We start from the raw sequence: 24,439 nt of genomic DNA, 5'->3' as shown, positions 1-24,439 counted from the left end.
CTTGCCAACTGATAGAGTAGATCCCTCACCCCCCTTCACTTACACAGGACTAGATTGTTTTTGGTCCTTTTTTCACAAAACAAGGCAGAAAAGAATGCAAACGTTATGGACTCTTGTTTACGTGTCTAAGCTCGAGAGCCATTCACATCGAGATGTTAGAAGATCTCTCTACTGATTCGTTTATAAAAGGTTTGAGATGTTTTATAGCGATCAGAGGGGCAGTCAGAAAGATCAGATCAAGGTACAAATTTTGTCGGAGCTCGTAATGAGTTTGAAAAGGGTCTCTCAGAACTTGACAAAGACATAATTGCTACATATTTAGCCAAAAACCAATGTGACTTTCAAATGAATGTTCCTGAAGCAAGTCACCGAGGCGGTGTTTGGGAACGCCAAATCAGGACTGTTAGAAATGTTTTGAGTTCAGTCTTGGCACAAGTCACAGGAAGACTTGATGACACCTCACTGAGAACTTTCTTTTATGAGGCTATGTCAATTGTAAACAATCGACCACTCACCACGAACACTATCAATGATCCAAAGAGTGCAGAACCTTTGACGCCTAATCACTTACTCACAATGAAAGAGTCTATGCCACTTCCACCTCCAGGCAGTTTTATCAGAGAAGATTTGTATGCTAGAAAGAGATGGCGAAAAATTCAGTATTTGTCTGAACAATTTTGGCATAGATGGCGCAAAGAGTACTTAACCAGTATAAGCTTAAGACAACAGTGGCATACATCCAAAAGAAATGTAAAAGTCGGAGATGTAGTGCTAATTAAGGAAGAGAACCTTCCTAGGAATGAATGGAAGCTAGCAAAGGTGGTTGAAGCCAACAAAGATGATGATGGTCTAGTGCGAAATGTCAAGGTTCAGGTGGGACAAAGGGATTTAGCAATCAAAGGTGAACGTATCAAACAGTTGTCCTACCTAGAGCGATCGGTTCAAAAATTAGTAGTGTTAGTACAAAATGATTGAGTTTAAAGGGAAAAAAAAAAAAAAGTACGGTTCTAATGTTTTGTTAGGAAAATTACAATGTTATATATTGTGTGAATATAAATCCTGTTGTAATTTTGGTGGCAGTGTAGCTGTCGCAATACAAAGAGTTGGAATTTATTGAGTGTTTTGCATCCACATTGTTTTTGTTTTCTACCTGTGTCGCAATACTGCCATCTTATGGTGAAATATGTTGTAGTGAATATAATAAAGTTCACGCGTTGTTTTGCGTGTACCGCGAGAAGAGAGAAAGAGCGCGAACTCACGAAGGAAAAGAAAAGATGGAGGACGCTAACGAGAGAATACAGACTCACGAAGAAATTTAACAGCTCTCTTATGTTTGGACAGAAGGCGCACACGGTATGATTGTATTTTATTTGAATGGATGTTGTATTTTATTTTATGGATGTTTATTGATATTTTTTGTATGCTCTTTTAGTTTTTCACGGTGTTGCTCGCACAGCAAAGGAGGTAATTAAGTGGCGAAAAACATCAGTCGATTCGTGGCCATTTTCTGTTCCACTCAAACAGTTTGAGAGCCGTTACAATCTCCTTGCGGCGCGTTAAATTTGACGCGCGTCAGTCGATTTGGCGTCATCGCGACGCCCCGACGCATGACACAAGGCAGCTTGACGCACCTATTCGCGCGTTTACATTGACTTTCAATGGAAACCCGACGCGCCACAAGCAAATGACGCGGCCGGTGTGAATGTAGCTTTAGAAGAACGTTCGTTGCTGCAACTAGAAACAAATTGTCCGCCATCATCGCCGCCATTCAGTACTAAGCACTGAGCCGGTTGTTTCCTTGTTGTGACGTCACGCACACAATATGCTAGATTTCCGGGCTCTCGGGCTCCGGTCGTTTTAGCTTGACAATCGATCCAAATTTCTATCATTTTCTTGGTGTTGCGATGTGTGTAATTACGCAAAGTGGCATGTTATGAATCCAAAAGGCATGCGCTTATGGATAAATGATGGAATATTAGCATTTCCCCAGGTGTTGTCATACTCTTTAAGAAATAAATATTGAAATGGAAGCATTTTAAAGGCACATTTGATCATTTATTGTAAATTTGCACTACTGGTCCTCCATACAAAGCCATCAAGTCGAACATGAGAGGAGAAAAATTGTGTTTACAGTAGGGCTGCCAAACGATTAAAAATTTTAATCGAGTTAATCACAGCTTAGAAGTTAATTAATTGTAATTAATCGCAATTCAAACATCTATAAAATGTCATATTTTTCTGTAAATTATTGTTGGAATGGAAAGATAAGAAGACGGATATATACATTCAACGTACTGTACATAAGTACTGTATTTGTTTATTATAACAATAAATCAACAAGATGGCATTAACATTATTAACATTATGTTAAAGCGATCCATGGATAGAAAGACTTGTAGTTCTTAAAAGATAAATGATAGTACAAGTTATAGAAATTTTGTATTAAAACCTGTCTTAATGTTTTCGTTTTAATAAAATTTGTAAAATTTTCAATCAAAAAATAAACTAGTAGCTCGCCATTGTTGATGTCAATAATTACACGATGCTCATGTTGCTTAAACCCATATCAGTCTCACCAAAGCGCCAGCAGAGGGAGACAAAAAACACAAGTAACAAGTGGGCATAACGATGTGCTGTCATTTTATTCTGTTTGAGCGGGGCATGTGCGTTAATTGCGTCAAATTTTTTAACGTGATTAATTTTAAAACTCAATTACCGCCCGTTAACGCGATAATTTTGACAGCCCTAGTTTACAGTGAAATAAAATGAGTTTTCTTCATCACAAATTGTTGTGACATGTTTTGATCTTAAATTATATTTTGGAGGTCTTAAAAAGCATTCGATTTGACTTTTAAAATGGTGCCAGAACCCTGCAACAGATCATTCTATGAACAGACTTATTCATCGATTAGATTTATCAGATTTATTTTCACTCTCCGTGGTTTCCATTAAAAATGGAGTCTGAAATTTTGCAATTTTGTAAGCATTCATTTCAGGATGTAAAAGCCATTCATTTGCTACCCTACGCACATGCACAATATATGGCTTGGGCTCTTACATGCTTTTATTCCTTTTTAATGTTTTTCATGATACTGTTTTAGTTTATGTCTTCTTGCGGTTCCTCTTGTAGTAGGCAAGAATACTATGGCGACGACACATCATCAGTAGGGTAAAACGAACCTGTCTCACGACGATCTAAACCCAGCTCACCTTCCCTATTACATACCTGTCAAGTTGTACAGTTTCGGCATAATTTGTACAAGTGACCACTGATTTTTAAATGTGTACGCCGTACATTCAAAATCTGTACGTTTTTCGTGCAATACGTTTTTTTTCTCCGTTCGGATTTTGTCACCGTTTCGGCAACGAGACGATGTGCATTACTATGCGTTACTATGTTGGTTGAATGACACGAGAAAAGTCAGAGACACGGAGAGAGAAGAGCGGGAGTGGGAAGGAGGGAACAGTGTTGTGACGCTGTTGCAAACGCGATGCGAGGCTAGGTGGCGCCAATATTTCCTGACTAGCCGACAGCCTACAATCTACGCCCACTGGGAGCTACACTAGATATCACATGCACATAGAATTACATGTGAAATTACAGACTTGGTGGCGTTAGTAAACAGCCGCCATTTTAAAGCAGTACACTTCTCAGAAAGGCTCTGTTGTAGCGAACCTAAGTAATTTTTTATCTAAAATACTCGTAAATCGGCAAAATCCTGCATCTATCTTTAAATGATGAAACAGTTTTAAAGCTTTCACATGTCGAAAGTAGAAAGGAACTAATGCAAAAACGGGAGCAATTTTAACAACTTTAACGGTTGATTCACAACATTAAATGACTTCCAAACAGGACAAAGGTTACAATGTTTTTTTATTGTTGGTTTTTTGTTGTTGTTTTTTTGTTTTTTGGGGGAAAAAAACATGAAAGGTAACATCATTTACTTTGCTAAGTAACTAATTACTCTTACATTCAGGTAACAGAGTTACTAACTCAAATACTTTTTGGGAGAAGTAATTTGTAACTGTGATTATTTACTTTTTTAAAGTAAGATTAACAACACTGGTCATAAAGAAGAAGTCTGCAGAATGAAGAGTGGCGAAAGCGGAGATTTTATTCTGCCAATTTGTTGCCGATCACAATTTGCCTGCAACTATTGCTGATCACTTCTCAGAATTAGCAAAAGAAATGTCAAAGATTGCATCGGTAAGTTAATTTTATCAATTGACCTTTTTAAATTATAATTGGACATACTACAGAAATACCTTCAAGTCAAACTGAAGTGCCATGAAGTGCAGCCATTGAACGACATGATAGAAATTGGCAAAAGTGCTACATACAATTAGGCTTGTTCCGATCATGTTTTTTTGCTCCCGATCCGATCGTTTTCGTTTGAGTATCTGCCGATCCCGATATTTCCCGATCCGATTGCTTTTTTTGCTCCCGATTCAATTCCAATCATTCCCGATAATTTTTCCCGATCATATACATTTTGGCAATGCATTAAGAAAAAAATGAATAAAACTCGGACGAATATATACATTCAACATACAGTACATAATTACTGTATTTGTTTATTATGACAATAAATCCTCAAGATGGAATTTACATTTTTAACATTCTTTCTGTGAGAGGGATCCACAGATAGAAAGACATGTGACTTTGTATATTGTGACTAAATATTGCCATCTAGTGTATTTGTTGAGCTTTCAGTAAATGACACTGTAGTCATGCCCAAATGCATGATGGGAAGTGGACCCATTACTGTGTGTTGTGCTACCAATTGATATATCTTCTCTGTGTTGGCAAATAACATAAGGTGTTAAGATAAAAATCAATTGCTACCTTCTCCACATTGCTTCCCATGATATTTCTAATCGTAGGGAGAGGGATTGTAAGGTTTTAGCCAAATAAAAAAAGGCTCCAAAGGCTGCCAGAATTCATCCTACTCATTTCACGCTGCCTTTTATCTCTCTAATAGGTAAAACGGCGCCATTACAGATTGAGCGCGACAATGCGTGAGTGGGTCGTGCAGCGCATGCATTAATTGCGTTAAATATTTTAATGTGATACATTTTTTAAAAAATTAATAACTGCCGTTATTAGGATAAATTTGATAACCCTACCTTAAGCCTGAACTAAAGACTCTGGAAGAGTGAAACATATTATGTCTGTAACGTTAAATACAATTAGAAAACGATTTAATTTAAAAAAAATTTAAAAAGGCATGGCCGATATTTTTTTGCCGATTCCGATTTGAAAATGACGTGATCGGACCCGATCGATCGGGACAGCTCTACATACAATTATAACAAAAGTCACGGTTAAATTTTAGTAATCATGATGTAGCTGAAGAAATTGATTGATCTTGGATTGCACCAGGTTATAGAGTATGTGTCAATATTACCAATAAATTCATATTATTTTAAAAATGGAGTTTTATTTTTGTTTCATATTGCACGCTATATACAATGTTGTAAGATTAGTCACCAATTTGTAAGGGCATACGTCACTATTTGTAAGCTTGCCAACGGCCTCGGGTTGACAGGTATGCTGTTAGTGGGGGAACAATCCAGCCAGGCATAGCCCCGGGACCCGGGGCCGCGAGGTGCATTCGAAGTGTTGATGATCGCTGCAGTGCATGAATTACCCCTATTAGGGAATAATTAATTAAAGGTTAATTAATTCATTAAAAGTATTATCTTAACAAGACGTGAATAAACAAAAAATGGCCAAGGAGGAATTTTCTCCAACAGGAAACAACTTTGGGGACACAAATTTGCAAATGAAGAAATAAGATATGGCCTGTGTGTTTGTGGTCTTGCAGGTCTATATGTCAGCCAAGCCCATTGTCCTGAGCACCAGGAGTCTGCATGCATCAAGGACGAGTCGCCATGCATCAAGGAGGAGGAAGAGATGGTTCACATTCAAGGTCATCCCAAGCATTTTTTTCTTTAGATGAGGCAGAAATTGCATATGATACCTTCTCATAAGTACGGAAATGTCTTTCAGTCTAAAATAGTGGCTTTTGCATACTTAGTAGCTGTGCAATGGACTCGTGAACTGGTGTAAGGTTTGCGCCACGGCATCGACTTGACTATTGTTTGCAAATAAAGATTCCTTTCTATGTAAACTAATTTGCTTTGTTTGAAGTAATTACATGATGTAGAATAGATATATTCCGCGTAATGGCGTACCGCACGCTACACATCACTTCCGCTCATTAATATTCATGACGTTAACTAATGTTGCTAAGGGGGAGGCACGCTACCGTTTGTCCCCAATAGGAAATGAATGGAAGTAGTGTACGAAGGAGATATTTACAGAGCTAAACTGACCAGTTCTGTCCAAAAAGGATGTCCCTGGTGCCAAATTCTCTGGTAAAGATGTGGATGAACATAAAAATGTTCAGTTAAAGAAATGGCTTGAGTGTCGAGGGCTGAAAAAGATGAAAAAAAAACGAGCCGACCTAAGCATATAGCGTTGGCTTTGTTATCGACATCTGTTTCTTAGGCGACTGACAATGACATTATTCTGATTCAACAATCTATCCTTTACAACAACATGCCCTGTCTATCTTAAATATATTATATCATCTGGTTGTCTTACGTCTCTGACCGTTCTTTTGGGCAATTTACATTGATATTTTTGTGTCGCGATCGCAAATGCTACTCGTTGAGAGCCAACGAAACCTTAATTTTTTCATTAATAACTAATCTTAATCCTATAATTTATTTACACTTCCCCCTTACTAATGCTTTTTACAACACAAAACTTAACTGTGGCAGTCAGATACCATTTTAATTATTTTCAGGTCATTCATTGTCAGACAAAAGCAGCATTGCACAACACCACACTAAAAAATAGGTAAAAATATCAAAATGGCTTACCGCTTTGTCCTCTGAAGGAGCATGTCAACCCAACAAAATATTTATTGCATATGAAATTTAAATGGCTTCACCCTGGCTTCACCTAGATTGCTTTAAACGCCCGTGCAAGTTGATTAATTCTTCACATTTTTTCCTCCGAGTTTTTGGTTTCGGGAAACGTATGACAAAAACATTCTTCAAATGTCGCAATGTCTAGTCGTTTCTACAAGTTCCAAAAAAGCAATGTGTGATCGGCATGTTCGTTTTTGAAAGAGAACTGGAGAAAAGTAGCAGAAATAACATTGTTTTCTATGCCAGGGCGGGTCTATAACGTCCCACTTCCGCTTTACAATGCGACATCACGGTCTAAAAATTGCATTCGTGCGGTACGCTATTACAAGTATAGAACATAAACACTGAGTAGCGCAAACAGGAGCGTAATGCTGTGTCAAACACACTAATGGCAAACATCTGGCCACTCCACACCAAATCAAGTGGAACATTTAAAAAAGGTGATATATCGTGATACTTCGTAGCCCAAAAGTTTATCAACATGCCCGCACCAAGAATTGAAATATTGTTTTAAAAAAGGCGTCACTGTTTAAAGGGTATTAAAACTCTAACGGGCTGTGAGATATCCATAGAACCGTTATGTGGCAAGATAACAAATATTAATAAAGTTAACAAAAAATAAATCACATTCATGAGCAATTATCGAAAATAGATCGAAAATTACGCACGTTTCCGAAAGTATTCCGGAAACAGCCGAATGGGGCAGAGACGTCACAGAAAGGAAACAAAAGGTCGAGGCAAGTGCCATCGTTGTTTATCGACGAGAGTTGTGTTCGTGTTTTATCATAAAATCGCTAAAATGGTTCAAACCTGTCATGCTATGTGGTGTACAAATAGCCATTTGTCACAATGTAGTACCCATGAGTTCCCGAACGCGAGAAAAAGAGCTGGACTACGCAGACAATGAGTAAAGTTCGTCAGTGCTAAGAGGGCTAATTTTGCAGACCCGGCCTCCGGCACGGTTTTGTTTGATGCGCATTTTACACCTGAAAGCTATTCGAACTATGGACAAATTAAAATCAGGTTTTCCTAAGAAATTGCTGCTGAAAGCAGATGCGGTGCCCACCTACACGCGCAGCCACCTAAATGTCCCGAGATATCAAGAAAGAAGACGACGACTGGCTTTGATGATACAACCCCACCACCCCAGGCAAAGCAAAGGAGGGAAATGGCCAGAGTGAGTAATCTTTTATAATAAAAAAACATATCACGCATTGGATATAGGACTGGACACATGTATAAATTATCGCTTGTAAAATATTTAGAACTGTCATGTCCATTTATTACTTGCATATGTTATGCGGCGTTATGTCGCCCTCTGCTGGCGATCCGGTGCAGTTGATTATATGGGTTTCGGCGCGCTCTTCTGACGTGATTATATGTCGACGCGAACTCACACTAATAGACAGTGCTATTCAGACCAGCTAACGTCTGCATCCAGTATTCAGTGGCAGTTCCCACAGCCTCATCACACTGTTTGTGTCTAATACATGCATCGCTTGTGAGTTATATTCCTCCTTTGTTTATATTCATGAGCATTATATAGTTATTGGTGATTTGTATTTGAATTTGTTCACATATATGGTGAAATGCAGTTACATTGTTATATGCTTGTGAGCTAATTAGCTAGTGCTACTGCTCAAATGGACACGTGTGTGTACATTTTGTTATTTTGTGATTTATGCAAGTTTTTGACACAATGTTTTATTATTTTCAGTTTTACAAAAATACAAGAAACGTGCTCTTGTCAAAAAGAAAGATGACTTCAGTAAAGCCCATGCAACTTTGCCACACCGTCTGATTTCTTTTTGACAGTGAGGGGTGTTTCTTCAACAAGAAAAAGGCTCAGTGCTTTAATACTGAATGGCGGCGATGATGGCAGACAATTTCGTTTCTAGTTTCAGCGACGAATCCGACGTAGAAGGACGTAACGAATGTTCATCTAATGGTGACGAGGAGAGTTACGAAGCTTTAATCGGTGTTTTAGGTTACCAATTTGAGCCCAAACGAACGCCAACGCAGCGTAATGAAACGGTCATTGAGGGGAGCAATGACACTGATGAAACATCGGCAGCAGATCGTGTGGGGAAACACCAATGATTTGTTTTGCATTTCTTATTGTGAAGCTGATACACTGTGACTGCAAAATAAAGGAATGCATAGAATAATTATCATATATTGCGCTATCATAGCTTTTCGCTCTGCCAACAGACACAAATATGAATGGGATCAGAGGATTTGTTCTATATATTTTACGAACGATAATTTATACATGTGTCCAGTCCTGTATCCAATGCGTGACATTTTTTTTATTATAAAAGAGTACTCACTCTGGCCATTTCGAGCTTGGCTGCTCCCCTCCTTTGCTTAGCTTTAGCCTCCTTTACCAGTCATCGTCCTCTTTCTTGATATCTCGGGACATTTATGAGGCTGCACCTGTATGGTCGGCACCGCATCTCCTTTGAGCAGCAATCTTTTAGCAAAACCCGATTTCTCTTGTCCATAGTTCAAGAAGCTTTCAGGTGGAAAATGCGCACCACAGAAAAGCGTGCCGGAGGCCGTGTCTAGAAAATTAGCCCTCTTTGCACGGACGAACTTTACCCATTGTCTGTGTAGTCCAGCTTTTTTTTTCGCGTTCAGGAACTCATGGGTACTATATTCCGATAAATAACTATTTGTACACCACATAGCACAGCGGTTTTTAACCATTTTTGTGATGTTTTGGTCAAACAAACCCCAACGCTACTCTCTCGTCGTTAAAAAACAATGGCACCTAGCTCCGCCTCGACTGTCAATCACTTGTCGTGACGTCTCTGCCCCATTCGGCTGTTTCCGGAACACTTTCGGAAATGTTCGTCATTTTCGATCTATTTTCGATAATTTCTCATTAATGTGATAGATTTTTTTGTTAACTTTATCAATATTTGTTATCTTGGCACATAACGGTTCTATTGATGTCTCACACCCCCTTTGCCGCTACATACTCTTTAAAGAAAAAATAAAGGAGCCAACAGGTTGCTACCACAATCTTCCATTAGAATGGTGTTTAGTCAGCTCACTGGCGGTCATTGACAGCACTGGACATCCAATCCATTTTGACTGGGTTGGACGTCTAACGGCGTCAATGGCACTGAAACCGGAGCTTTCGCGCCCAGTCTTTTTTGGGCATTTATGGGTCACTTCCTGTTCATTGTGGGGCATTCACAGGTTACTACCTGTTGATTTTGAGTCACTTTGTATTCATTTGTGACATTCTCAAGTCACTTCCTTTTCAGTAACCCAAAATCAACAGGACGTGACCTGTTATCGCCCCAAAATCAACAGGAAGTAACCCGTAAATTAACAAGAATTGACCCAAAATCCAACATCTCGTTGATTTTGGGTCAAAATTAACAGGAAGTGACGCAAAATCAACAGGAAGTGATCGAAAATCAACAGGAAATGACCTAAAATCCACCAAAATTTCTTGTTGATTTTGGGTCACTTCATGTTGATTTTGGGGCATTTCTCGGTTGCTTCCTGTCGATTTAGGGTTATTGAACCTGGAAATGTCCCAAAATTAACAGGAAATGACCCGTAAATGCCCCAAACGGAAAAGGAAGTGACCAAAAGCAACAGGAAATGAATTGAAACGCTCCAAAGTGAACTCATTGCCTAGCACTGGCTGCCACTGACGGCAATAACATTCGTTCGTTCTTTGGCTGCCATCCCTCCCACTTCAAACGGATTGGAGGATCTACTTGTGGTAAACTCATTCACAGCAGAAGGATGAAATAAAAACTTGTTTTTCTGTTTCTTAGTGATTCCCTGAGCAATGTATCGATAATCGTCATATCGCCTATCGTGAGCTCATAATTATCGTGAGCCTTATATCACATATCGTATAGTGAGCTACCCAGAGGTTCCCACCCCTATTTACTCATGCGTGATACACCTTTCTTTACTTACACTAAATCTATTGCTGTCTTTGATTGGCGTACGCCGGCAAGCGGTGCGTGCTAATAGCGCAGTGCAAGCTAGCGCCACAGTTGTTTTTTTTTGTTTTTTTTTGTCAAAACAGTTGCCAACTAGTTTGATGTGCACACTAGCTGACTGGAATATGCTCGTCTGCTCAAATTGTTCTTGTACTGTATCTTCAATATGTGGGTAGCAGTCTTGATGAATGTTCGTGCTCTAGCCTTCAGTCTCTTCCTTTGTCCATTCATGAAAAAAACAGACATCGGGGGTTAAAAAATGAAAAAACACGAGAAGGGAAGGGTTCTGCTTCCAGGCCACAATGGATGCCAAATAGAAGTGGGAACCTCTGGGTACCTCACGATACGATTTGCGATACAAGGCTCATGATAACGAAGATGTCACGATATGGCGATACAACAGATATACAGTGCCTTACAAAAGTATTCGGCCCCCTTGAACCTTGCAACCTTTCGCCACATTTCAGGCTTCAAACATAAAGATATAAAATTTTAATTTTTTGTCAAGAATCAACAACAAGTGGGACACAATCGTGAAGTGGAACAAAATTTATTGGATAATTTAAACTTTTTTAACAAATAAAAAACTGAAAAGTGGGGCGTGCAATATTATTCGGCCCCCTTGCGTTAATACTTTGTAGCGCCACCTTTTGCTCCAATTACAGCTGCAAGTCGCTTGGGGTATGTTTTTATCAGTTTTGCACATCGAGAGACTGACATTCTTGCCCATTGTTCCTTGCAAAACAGCTCGAGCTCAGTGAGGTTGGACGGAGAGTGTTTGTGAACAGCAGTCTTCAGCTCTTTCCACAGATTCTCGATTGGATTCAGGTCTGGACTTTGACTTGGCCATTCTAACACCTGGATACGTTTATTTTTTAACCATTCCATTGTAGATTTGGCTTTGTTTTGGATCATTGTCCTGTTGGAAGATAAATCTCCGTCCCAGTCTCAGGTCTTGTGCAGATACCAACAGGTTTTCTTCCAGAATGTTCCTATATTTGGCTGCATCCATCTTCCCGTCAATTTTAACAATCTTCCCTGTCCCTGCTGAAGAAAAGCAGGCCCAAACCATGATGCTGCCACCACCATGTTTGACAGTGGGGATGGTGTGTTCAGGGTGATGAGCTGTGTTGCTTTTACGCCAAACATATCGTTTTGCATTGTGGCCAAAAAGTTCAATTTTGGTTTCATCTGACCAGAGCACCTTCTTCCACATGTTTGGTGTGTCTCCCAGGTGGCTTGTGGCAAACTTTAAACGAGACTTTTTATGGATACCTTTGAGAAATGGCTTTCTTCTTGCCACTCTTTCATAAAGGCCAGATTTGTGCAGTGTACGACTGATTGTTGTCCTATGGACAGACTCTCCCACCTCAGCTGTAGATCTCTGCAGTTCATCCAGAATGATCATGGGCCTCTTGGCTGCATCTCTGATCAGTTTTCTCCTTGTTTGAGAAGAAAGTTTGGAAGGACGGCCGGGTCTTGGTAGATTTGCAGTGGTCTGATGCTCCTTCCATTTCAATATGATTGCTTGCACAGTGCTCCTTGAGATGTTTAAAGCTTGGGAAATCTTTTTGTATCCAAATCCGGCTTTAAACTTCTCCACAACAGTATCTCGGACCTGCCTGGTGTGTTCCTTGGTTTTCATAATGCTCTCTGCACTTTAAACAGAACCCTGAGACTATCACAGAGCAGGTGCATTTATACGGAGACTTGATTACACACATGTGGATTCTATTTATCATCATCGGTCATTTAGGACAACATTGGGATCATTCAGAGATCCTCACTGAACTTCTGGAGTGAGTTTGCTGCACTGAAAGTAAAGGGGCCGAATAATATTGCACGCCCCACTTTTCAGTTTTTTATTTGTTAAAAAAGTTTAAATTATCCAATAAATGTTGTTCCACTTCACGATTGTGTCCCACTTGTTGTTGATTCTTGACAAAAAAATTAAATTACATATCTTTATGTTTGAAGCCTGAAATGTGGCGAAAGGTTGCAAGATTCAAGGGGGCCGAATACTTTTGCAAGGCACTGTAGATATATCCGTCAGGAAATCATTCTATGATATAACTAATAAACAGAAAAACAATGTACAGGTATTTTCATCCTTTTGAAATAGGTGAAGTGGAATGAAATTATCACTAGTAGATGTCCAGTCCATTTGAACTGGGGGGTTTCAAATGCCATCCCTCCCACATTAAATGAATTGGACGTCTGTAGCGGTCAATGGCAACCAATGAGTTTTAATTTTGGGAGATTATAAGCCATTTGCTGTCAATTTTGAGTGGCCTTTTAAGACGTGGAATGTTCCTTCGCTGCCACCCTCCCAGTTCAAACGAAATGGATGTTTACTAGTGATAAACTCCATTGTGTCTAATTCAGCTGCTATCAAAGTGGGTAAAAACGGTGAAAAGTACTGCTGAAAATGACCCGGGAGATCCTCTTGTTGAAATTCCCCCATGAAACTGGAGATAAGGTGGGCTGGAGGTAAAAAGCTAGGTGAGGCTGTGATGTGTGCAGCCAATGGGCTCACAAGATAAGTCCACTCTCATTTGTTCTATTGTTTGTCAATCAACATAGTGTAGATATATATTTTAGGGCTGTCCCAAACAATTATTCTTCTCGCGATTAGTCTGCAGTCTTTTTTAACGACTGGTCGACTAGTCTAATATTTTTTTAATAACTTTTTTACAGACCTTGCAAATAAATTTTTGTTGGCGCTTATTAATCTACAAAAACATTTACATTTTTTTATTGAAGTACAAATAAACACATAAATAACATTAAGAAATCACAAATAACCAATAATATACACCTATATAAGGATTTCCTTATTTTTAATACTGATTCTAAAACACAAGATGCTTTCAATATTGTTGGTTTTAACAGAGGCGGCAAAGCGCTACGTAAAGTACGTAGCTCCTCATTGTGCTACAAGGCAACTTCAATTTAAAAAATGTCATTATATGGACTTACAATCCGCCTGCTTGCTGTCTCCTGTCATCTTCAAAAATTATTCCTGGGTGATGGCGTTTCAGGTGTTCATTCACGGCTGCAGTGCTGCCGTGGTATGCAAGCTTGGTGTACAGTCTACCCTCCTTTGTTTTGTTGCAAAGTCCAAGCTGTGGTTACTCTGGGGCGCTTTTTTGGCTTTGTGCCCCTTTTTCTGCTTGAATCTAGGGCTGTCCCAACCAATAGACTATTCTAATAAGTTCTTTCCTTTTTTTTTTTTTTTTTTTTAAATTTTTTTAAATTTTATTTTTAAATTTTTTTTACTAATCTAGCAATTAAATTTTTGTTGCCGCTTATTAATTCACAAAAACCACAAAAAGAACCTGTAAAAAGAAAGAATCGACTATTTTAGGAAAGGCTGCGATGGTACACAGCCGATCAGCTCACAGGATGAAGTCACTCTTGCGTTATCTCTTCAGTAGATCAAAATGTGAAAGACTGCAATGATGCTCATCGGGGCTCTTATGTGTCAATCTCGCAGCTGGAACCTATCACATGCCTTTTTTGAGGGTGCGTGGGTGCTATGTACAAAGTCCCTGAGCCATGTTTGCCTTACTGCAACTAGGGATGTCGCGAAAGCTAAATTCTTGGCCAAATTTTAAAAGCAAATATTGGAAATACTTGGCCGAAAGGCCGAATAATGCAAATTTATACAATAATTTAAAAAATATACATATTTGATTTAATTATTTTCCAATTACCGTAATTTTCGGACTATAAACCGCTACTTTTTTCCTTCATTTTGAATCCTGCGGCTTATAGTCCAGTGCGGCTTATTTGTTCATTTATTTGGGTTAACACTGGAAGTACCTGGGTTTTTTTGGCTATAAAGAAATAACAGAAAGGCGCCAAATGACCCCGGTACCAAACTGACTACTTGGCTTTGTCAAACAATAGACCACTCAAACAACCAATCAAGCAGCCTTGGTTTGAAGGGGGGGTTTCACTCTGGATAGCTGCAATTAGCATCTTGAATATTTGCAAATCCAGACTCCTAGGTGTAAAAATGATGAGAGGTGCCATGTGGCATGAAACTACGACTAGCACCCAGAACTGTAGCTAAACCAGACTGTCTACATTTTAGAAAACTGAGCGTTAGAACATCTGGGACAAATCCCATCAAGCACCTATACTTTGTCTTGACAAGTCCAACATTCAGTTGTCAAGGTTCACAGTTTATTATGTTGGATCACACAATGCAGCTCAAACAGCTGTTTTGTCACAGCAAACACAAGCTTCAGTGTACAGTACATACGTAGGCAAACTACAGCTTTTTGGAATATGTAAAAACGTTGTCCGCTCGACTACCTGCCTGAGCGGTCCACTGTTCAACAAAGACAAGGCAGCCCTGCCCTGCCCTGCAAACACTCAAGATGCTAATTGGAGCAATCCAGCCCTGTGGTTTTGCAAGTGTGAATGGGAATAATTAATGAAGGACCTCAGTCCTCACAAATGATATGCTGATTAGGGTCAGATGACCCTTCTCTGGTGACAAAAGTGATTTGTATTAACTGATCCACCCTTGGTATTTTTAGTATTAATAGGTAACACTATTTGACAGCGGCGTTATAAGATCGTCATAATTGTAACATAACACTATCATGGGCATTACTGAATGCTTATGACAGATGTCATTAAGGGTCATCCGGCAAATTATGTCACTAACTCTATTTCCAGGTCGGCTCTTTTACATCCATTCAAAAGTGAGATAATTTGCAGGATGACACAAAATCACATCTGTCATAAGCATTCAATAATGTTCATGGCAGTTTGTCATAATTATGATAGTCTTATGGCGCAGCAGAGGTTGATTGTCTCCCCCAAGGGAGCAGTGATGGCCAAATGAAGCTTCTTGAAGCAATGAAGCTTTACAGCCAATTGGTTCAAAGCTTCACGGTGGTTCATTTGGCCCTATGACAGTCATATAATGCCACTGTCAAATAAAGTGTTACCGGTTAATATCTTTTAGTGTAAATATCCCTTAAAGCACAGGTGTCAAACCGATTCCAGAAAGGGCCGAGTGGGTGCAGGTTTGCTTTCCAACCAATAAAGAGGACACTTTTTCACCAATCAGATCTTTTACATGTGTAATCAGTTAAACTTTGTCAGGTGCTGCTTGTTTCAGCAGGAAGTTAATTGGTTAAACTCTCTGCGCGGTATCGGTTGGAACAAAATCCAGCACCCACTTGGCCCTTTCTGGAATTGGTTTGACACCTGTGCCTTAATACAGTGAGGACAAATGCGGCTTATAGTCAAGTGCGGCTTATCTATGAACAAATGTCGTTTTCGTGTCAAACTTGGTGGGTGGCGGCTTATAGTCAGGTGCGCCTTACAGTGCAAAAATTACGGTAATGTCCTTTGGCTTGGTGCTATCCTGAGTTTTCACCCTTTGAAAGCCTCCACCACTGAAGGAGTCTGTATGCTGGGAGCGGCATTTTTATTGTTTTTGCGAATGTTTCTTAAACCTGCCGTATTTTTCTGCATGTTTGTTGGACAAGTGGCTGGTTTAACCTGAGGTGGAAAAATTTTGGGACATTGTACCTTCTCGAGATACTTCACCCGGAACAGATTTTACAGTCATTCCTTGATACTTCAAAATACTTCCAAACCGCAGACATGTTGGCTTTGAGCCAGGAGTTTTTGCAAGACGGCGCCAGCCAGCATGTTGCTTCTCGCCATGTTTTAATGACGCAGTCACAAGAGGGACTAAGTTCTTCACACAATTCAATGCATTTTTTGCTATTGTTGGCTGATAGTTTTCGGCCCCGAATTTTCAGTCGCATCTCAATGCGCAACAATGCCTCTTTCACCTTAAAATAAAACAGCAGATTTTTTTCACATTATTTTTTGTAATGAATACTTTTTAAAACTGCGCGACGCGCTAAATCCGTGAAACGTGATCCGCGAAGTTGAGAGGGATCACTGTGCTCGTCTACGCCAAGTTTTGCACAAAGGAAAGACTGGCCAATCCACGGAGGTGGTCCATAGATATATCAATGGTTTTCTTGTGTCTTGCAGGTTTCAGAAAATATCTTGGTGCTGAGCGGCAGGAGCCAGAATCTCCTGGCGTTGAAGAGGATCTTGAGCTCCCCCAAATAAAAGAGGAGGATGAGCCAGAACCCTGTCAACGAAAGGAGAGAGAAGAGAAACTTCTAATCAAAAAGGAAGAGGACGAGCTGCCTTACGCTAAAGAGGAGGAAGGTATCACCAGGTCGAGTGGTGAGCCTTTGAAGAGTGAAGGTGGTCCGAGTGAGGCCAGCAGAGGGGCGGAGCCTCCGAGCGGCAGCAGCAGCTCAACGGGAGGATTGCGAGCAGACATTTTTATCGCTCCGTCAGACAGAAATGGCGCCACATCAGAATCGCCTCACAATGATGATGATTATAAGAAATTTCACGGTGACGGCAAACTCTGCAAATGCTCGCAGTGTGGGAAAACTTTTGCGAATAAGAAAATTTGTTGTATGCAAATGAGGAGTCACACTGGCGAAAAAACTTTTTCCTGCGCAATTTGTGGTCAAAGATTCGGTCACATGAGCAACTTAAAACAACACACAAGAACCCACACTGGCGAAAAACCTTTTTCCTGCTCAGTTTGTGGTCAAGTATTCACTCAGAAGCAACACTTAAAAAGTCACGAAAGAACCCACACTGGTGAAAAACCTTTTTCCTGCTCGGTCTGTGGTCAAGGATTCGCTCAGATGCAACACTTAAAAACTCACCAAAGAACCCACACTGGTGAAAAGCCTTTTTCCTGCTCAGTTTGTGGTCAAGGATTCGCTCAGAAGCAACACTTAAAAAATCACGAAAGAACCCACACTGGCGAAAAACCATTTTCCTGCTCAGTTTGTGGTCAAAGATTCAGTTGCAAGAGCACCTTAGAACAACACACAAGAACCCATGCTGGCGAAAGACCTTTTTCCTGCTTAGTTTGTGGTCAAAAATTCAGTCGAAAGAGCAATTTAAACACACACAAAAGAACCCACACTGGTGAAAAACCTTTTTCCTGCTCAGTTTGTGGTCAAGAATTCGCTCGGAAGGATCGAATGAAGAGACACGTGTGTGTTGGTGTGAGAAACAGTGGCCAGTGACTGTTTTGCCTGCCATCCGTGCTGGCTTCATCAGATTTTGCAAGCAGGATGAATGTATTCTGTAGAGCTTCCTTAAATCCTGTTGAGTATTGGCACTTTTGGTGCCTTGCTTTGTCCAATCGTTGTATGATGTGAATCCACCCTATTGCATGAACATTTGGAGTCGAGAAAGACTATGTCTCTCTGTATCGGCTTCAAAACCTATGTAGTTCATGTGGAGGACATTAAAACAATGTGAAAAAACAAGACACAACAAAGCAGCATTTCTACATCGTTTCAAACAAAGGTAAGCACAATCTAAGAGAGCAGAATTATCATGCATGACACTAGTTACAAATAAAACGAGAATAAGAAGCAGGATTTTTAAAGACGGCAGTCATAATGCAGATGCAGAATGTAAGTAAGAAAAAGAGGAGTTTGTTGGGAAATGGGCAAGAAGACAGTGATGGTCTATCCGTTCCCAAAAGTAAATGGATTAGCCTTGTCAATTTATGTAAACAGTCGTGATTGGAGATGTCCCGAACCGATATTTGGATCGGATCGGACACCGATATGGGCAAAAAAATGCGCATCGGTATCGGATCGGAACACTGGAAAAATTCCGATCCAGACTTCCGATCCAGTTTTTTTTTTTAAAGTTCGGTCCAGGTTTTCCAGCGCACCGATTTACATAATCCATTCCTGTTTTTGCTTCGGTTTCCCAAAAATCCGGTCCGCATTTTACGGCACACATTCAACACACTACATTTACATTACCGTCTCCCAATTTACCGAGAGACTTTATCGGTAAAAATGTCAGCTGTGCGGGATCATTTCACCTTAAAGGATGACAAAGACGAAGAGGCAGAGAGCAACATATGCCACAATAAGGTCAAGCGTAGTGGTAAAGCTGTAAGAAGTTTTAATACAACCAACCGAATCAAGCATTTAGCGAAATACCACCACAAACAATATGAGGAGTATTTTAAGAAAACCGAAGACAAAAAGAAAGGTCCTACGCAACTAACACTGGCAGACACTTTTGCTATGCCTGACAAACTGGCACTCGACAGTCCCAAAGCCCAGGGAATAACAAGAGTCATTGCCGAAGAATTCATTCTGGATGACGAGCCATTATCTCACGTGAGTAAAGACGCACCATCCAACACGCGATTCGGCCGCTGAAGATTCGAGAACGATTCACAAACATCCAAATTCCGATTATTGAAATATGTCAAGAAAAGCGGAATTAATACACAGCACGGTCTTCGGGACGCAATGCGCAAAGTAAACATGTCTTAGACCCGAGTAATGCCAATGCTTAACTCACGGCTTTAGCTCAACTCATGCCGCTGGATAAAAAAACACAAGAATACCTGACTTCTGCTGACAGCCGCAACAAACTACGTCAACGTCGTTTTACTGGAGATAATAGATATCATATGTAAATAGAACCAGATGCTACACGACAGACTCGACTGCGTTAGCAACATTGAAGTATGGAAAACTAAACGGCCGCCATCTTAAAGCAGGAGACTTCCCTAGTAGGCTGCTGTGAAACTTCCAAGCGAACCTAATTAACTTTTTATCTAAAATACTCCTAAATCGGCAAAATCTTGACTTGAATCTATCTTCAAAACAGTTTTAAAACTTTCACATGTCGAAAGTAGACAGAAGGGAAATTATGGAATAACGTTAGCAATCTTAACAACTTTAACAGTTGATTCGTAAAATTAAATGAATGTAGTTTAAAGCTGCTGATACAGAATTGGGACTTGAGTATTTTATTTACTGTTTTAAAATGTTAAGTTGATACTGAAATAGTCTTTTATTTAAACCTGAGAGGCTTTTTATACAATTTTTGTAACTAATGCACAAAACATTAAAAGCATCTAATAGCTTGGGGGATTTGTGGGATTTTCCACTGAGGTTGTTGGTGTGTTTTGCTTTTTTAAGACAGTTTACAATATTATTTGCATGTTTTACTGACTGACAATGCCATTTCTGTTTGTTATTCATAATGTTTTGTGTTTGTCACTGAATAAACAGGTCAGTTTCTCGTTACCAACCGTTGTGTGTTATTCAGACTCACCTAATTCAGTTGGCTAGTTGTTATCAAGGGTACTAAAACCTTTTTCAACATGAGTCTGACAACTAAGTAAGGAGGCTAAATAACTTTAAACTTTAACACATGCTCAGATAGGTCGGTATCGGCCAGTATCGGTAGCGGATCGGAAGTGCAAAACAATATCGGTATCGGATCGGAAGTGCAAAAACCTGGATCGGGACATCCCTAGTCGTGATACTTGCAGATAACATGAAGTGTTTGTGTTGCCAAATGAGAACAACGACAGCATCTCTGTTTCTGATGTCAATCTATTGGAAGGAAATATTTAAAAGAAACCATGGAAACCCATCACAATGAAATACTGACAGAGCCGAGTGAGAAAGCGCTTTCGTCTTCTGATACTGTTTTATATATTGGATCTTTTTTCCCCCCACACCAATGTTTGTCACAAATAATAGGAATTTGGATTATTTAATTTATGACTTGACTGTACTTAGAAAATCAACCACAGCTCCAACTTGTAGTTGTTACTACTCATCCTTACAGGCAATTGCATGAGTGGGTCACATTCTGAAGGCTTACGCCATGTTGCGACAACATAGAGGTCGGCCACAAATATGTTCTTTCCCCGAGAAATACATAACATATTACACACTGACCATAGGCGCAGTTTGACTTTTGGGCCAGGGGGGTCACAACATGTTGATGACCCCAAAACGCAGTGTGAGCAATAAAACAAATTTACAAAAATATTTATAATAAGTTGAAAATGAATGTTTTTTGTCCCCCCCCCCCCCCCCCCTTATCATTCTTGAGGGGAATTCTAAATCAGGCTGCTTAGGACATCTATACTTTTCGCCAAGATCTTCATCCATTGAATATGGTACGCCCGCCAGTGTTGTGCCAATGTAGTTACCCCAGTCAAAAATTGTATGCCCTGGGCGGAGCCATATGGAGGTAGATTTGTGTCTTATCCGATCAAAAAACGTGTCTGAATGCAAAAATTAATTACTCAAAAATGCATTTGACAGCTAATTTTTTAAATTTAATTTTATTTATATTTTTGTTATTTTTGATTTTTTTGTTTGTTTGTTTTTTTTGATTGAAGCAACTTTTTTGATATAAGTAATGTTGTTTTGCGTTTGGGCCACATTTTGGCTAGGGAATTTTGGTCTTTATTATTCAATCAAAAAATAAGTTGCTTCAAACAAAAAATATATATTTTCTAGGGCTGTCAAACGATTAAAAATTTTAATCGAGTTAATCACAGCTTAAAATTAATTAATCGTAATTAATCGCAATTCAAACCATCTCTAAAATATGCCATATTTTTCTGTAAATTACTGTTGGAATGGAAAGATAAGACTGATATATATATTCAACATACTGTACATAAGTACTGTATTTGTTTATTATAACAATAAATCCACAAGATGGCATTAACATTCTTTCTGTGAAAGGGATCCATGGATAGAAAGACTTGTAATTCTCAGTCTATGACAACACCTAGGGAAATGTTAATATGGAATAGAATGGAATTTTATTGTCATCATCATCGGTATCATTGACAATCATTGACAATTACAAAATGTGATATGATTTGCCCGAAGGAACCGAAGAAGAAGACAAAGGCGGACGGGATGAAGCATATGCTTATCAGTTTCCCGTCCCCCATACAACTGAAGACGCACATTCAGGCATGGAACATACATCAAAACTGTACAATAACACAATCAACAATCTGAGTTTAGTAACCTAGCGTCCAGTCAAGCAGCTCAATTAATTTCAGGGCGTACAAGGTTATGGCTTAGTCATGTCCCTGACATTTTTGCATCTGTTTGCTGTGGAACATTTTGTTGTAGCTATGTGTGTGGCAAAAGTGATTATATGTTGTCACAGCTGGTGTGAGTAGCGGCAACAAATGGCGCACACAAAGGTCACTAACAGTTTCATCAGACATGTAGCCTATGTATAAAATCAAACAACTTGCTGTACATATTTTATCCCAAGATTAATGTCTCCACAACGAAAACATGCTTATTAGTAGTATCTAGTAACTAGTATCTTTTCCACATACTAGACATTTGAATCAGGAGCTCGGTAGACACAGCAGATAATTATGTTTTTACATTTGGGGATTAGGAGCTTAATTGTAATACATTCACGGAGATTGTCAATCATAATTGCAACACCCCCTCTCCCCTTAGATGCCCGATCCATTAGTGTCATGTTATGTCCGTGCAAATTAAAGTCAGAGCCTTTGTTATCTTTAGTAGATAATCCTTAGTGTATTCAAGATTCTTGTAGAGACTCCAGCCGTTGATAGGTTTCAGCTTACCGTCCACATCCACGAGTTGTTATACTGGTCCGCTGTGTGGTGTTTACAGTTATCCAGCTATTATAGTTAGCTGGTCAAGATTCGTGATAGCTGTTATCTTCATATCTTGACAAGGTCTTGACAAGGATCCTGCAACCCAGGTGTAGGCTATTTTCCCAGCTTTCTTGAGTTGACGTGCTTTTCTTGCAATTTCGGCGAGTCAAGTTGTCATTCAAAAAGATCTTCGACCCTTTCAGGTGGCGGCGCTGGTTAAGCAGGGTGGTCTTGGTCTTGTGGTCTGCCAGCTTCATGAGCACCGTCGCCGGTCCTCTCCCCCCAGATGGTAGCAGAAGGCAGCGACGGATGTCCAGCGGTTCCATGTTTATTCCATACTCTTTCAGCTTAGCAATTGCCAGTTGCGCCACTGTGTCCCCTGGGCTAGGCGTCAGTTGTAATCCAGAAATTATGAGCTCTTCTGCGCGTCGGCACTGGTCGAGATAGTCAGCCAAAATTTCCTGCCTCTTGATGCGAACATCTCTCTCCTCGACCGCCTGCTTGAGTTTCTCATTTTCAGCGCGTAGTAACTGGAGCTCCCTGACGATTTCTAAGCCTGTCGCAATATGCATTAATTCCATTTATCGCGCGATATATAAAAATGAAGGCGGTAACTTTTCCGCTGCGATTTATCGCCTCGCGTGCACGTGTGTGTGCGCGTGCGGCAGACGTGCTGTTAAAAGTTCGTTACCAACTGCGCAAAATGCATCTTCGTTCCAGGTCCGCCAAAAACTAGCGCCGGAGCCAATTGTTCCCATTATATCCTATTGTTCAACGTATACCGGCCACGTCAGTGCTCCGGAGTGACTGTGGACCATCTATGGCGCGCCGGTGTTGTTGACGTGTGGGCGCTCCCGTCAGGAGTGACATTTCACGCGGGGCGGCTATTTTTCGGCACAACGCTGGATATTTACAACGAAGTCCGCCAAAACATTGTTACCGACTTGGCTGCTACGAATAACCTCACTTTGACAACGAACAGCTGAATGAAATTAAGAGCGCTGTGCTTCAAACTCGTCCTGTATATGAAAGCCCTCATATGCTGGTGTTGTGTAGTAATGAGCAGACGTGACTTCAGCGGCGCTTGCTAACTTTTTTAATGCGCGGTTGCGCGCACACACTAGATATCATGAAATGGCAAACTAGATGTTCTACTTCCCATGCCATTGGCTACGTGAGCCCAGAGTGATTATGGGACATGTAGTCCATATACTACATCGATGAATTCTAAACTGTCATTTGTCACATGAGGTTAAGAAGGCCAAATCAATCCATACCAGTGACTATAGATAATGTTGCAAATATTGTTAATTCAGTACGTGACACAAATGGATTCGGACCATAAATAGGATGTCTTGCTCATGTAGTAAACCTAGCTACTAAGAGAGCTGTAGCAATCAACGGTGTGCCCTGCCTCACTTTACAAACAGTAAAGATTGTTCTCAGCACTTTTATAAAAAAAATTTTCATATCAGTAAGAAGTAAGCACATAAACATTATGCACTAAAATGCATGTTTATATGATGGCAATTTAATTTTTGCTCGTTAGCAAAAAAAAATAAAAAGGTTTTTTTTTTTTTTTTTACAGAGCATTAAATGTATTGAATCGGATCAAAAATCGTGTCCCTCGTATCAAAATTCGTACTGAACCATGACTTAACTGTATCATTGCATCCCTATGGAACACCATTGCAGAAGCTATGACGGGAAAAATTTTCATTTTTCTAAATGCTGAAGTTGTTAAGTGCAATTTTTTTTTTTTAAACACATTTTATTTATTCTGTGTTTCTGTGCGGTATCAATATTGTTGTTTTTTCCTAAGAGGTATGGTTTTTAGTTGTGATTTCTTAAAAAGTATATTTGAATTTAAGAGTAAATATCGCGTTTAAATGGGTGTACTTCATCTATTATTATATACTGTATTCGCACTGTGTTATTCTAAATTGGTTTAAAAAATTGGGGGGGGGGGCGCAATAATATCGCAATAATTTATGAGAATAAT

The 24,439-nt window shown here is 39.8% G+C and overlaps 1 protein-coding gene across 4 annotated transcripts in view; it reads left to right on the top strand.

The window, feature by feature from the left end:
• LOC130906334 (gastrula zinc finger protein XlCGF17.1-like) overlaps positions 1-24,439 on the top strand; it is a 100,074-nt gene that overhangs the window by 30,755 nt on the left and 44,880 nt on the right. Inside the window, exons 2-3 of one of the 4 annotated variants that reach the window (XR_009061304.1) lie at positions 5,829-5,933; positions 16,950-18,305. Coding sequence is in view for 3 of the 4 variants with exons in the window: in XM_057820570.1 (XP_057676553.1) it covers positions 5,829-5,933; positions 16,950-18,019 (1,175 nt within the window). In the remaining variant the exon portion in view is untranslated. Of the gene's footprint in view, positions 1-5,828; positions 5,934-16,949; positions 20,812-24,439 lie in introns of those variants that run through there. The other 3 variants (XM_057820572.1, XM_057820570.1, XM_057820571.1) reach the window with 3 other exon arrangements.

Source organism: Corythoichthys intestinalis, chromosome 18, assembly GCF_030265065.1.
Source record: "Corythoichthys intestinalis isolate RoL2023-P3 chromosome 18, ASM3026506v1, whole genome shotgun sequence".
Taxonomy (NCBI): Eukaryota; Metazoa; Chordata; class Actinopteri; order Syngnathiformes; family Syngnathidae; genus Corythoichthys; species Corythoichthys intestinalis.
This window is presented reverse-complemented; position numbering and strand designations above follow the sequence as displayed.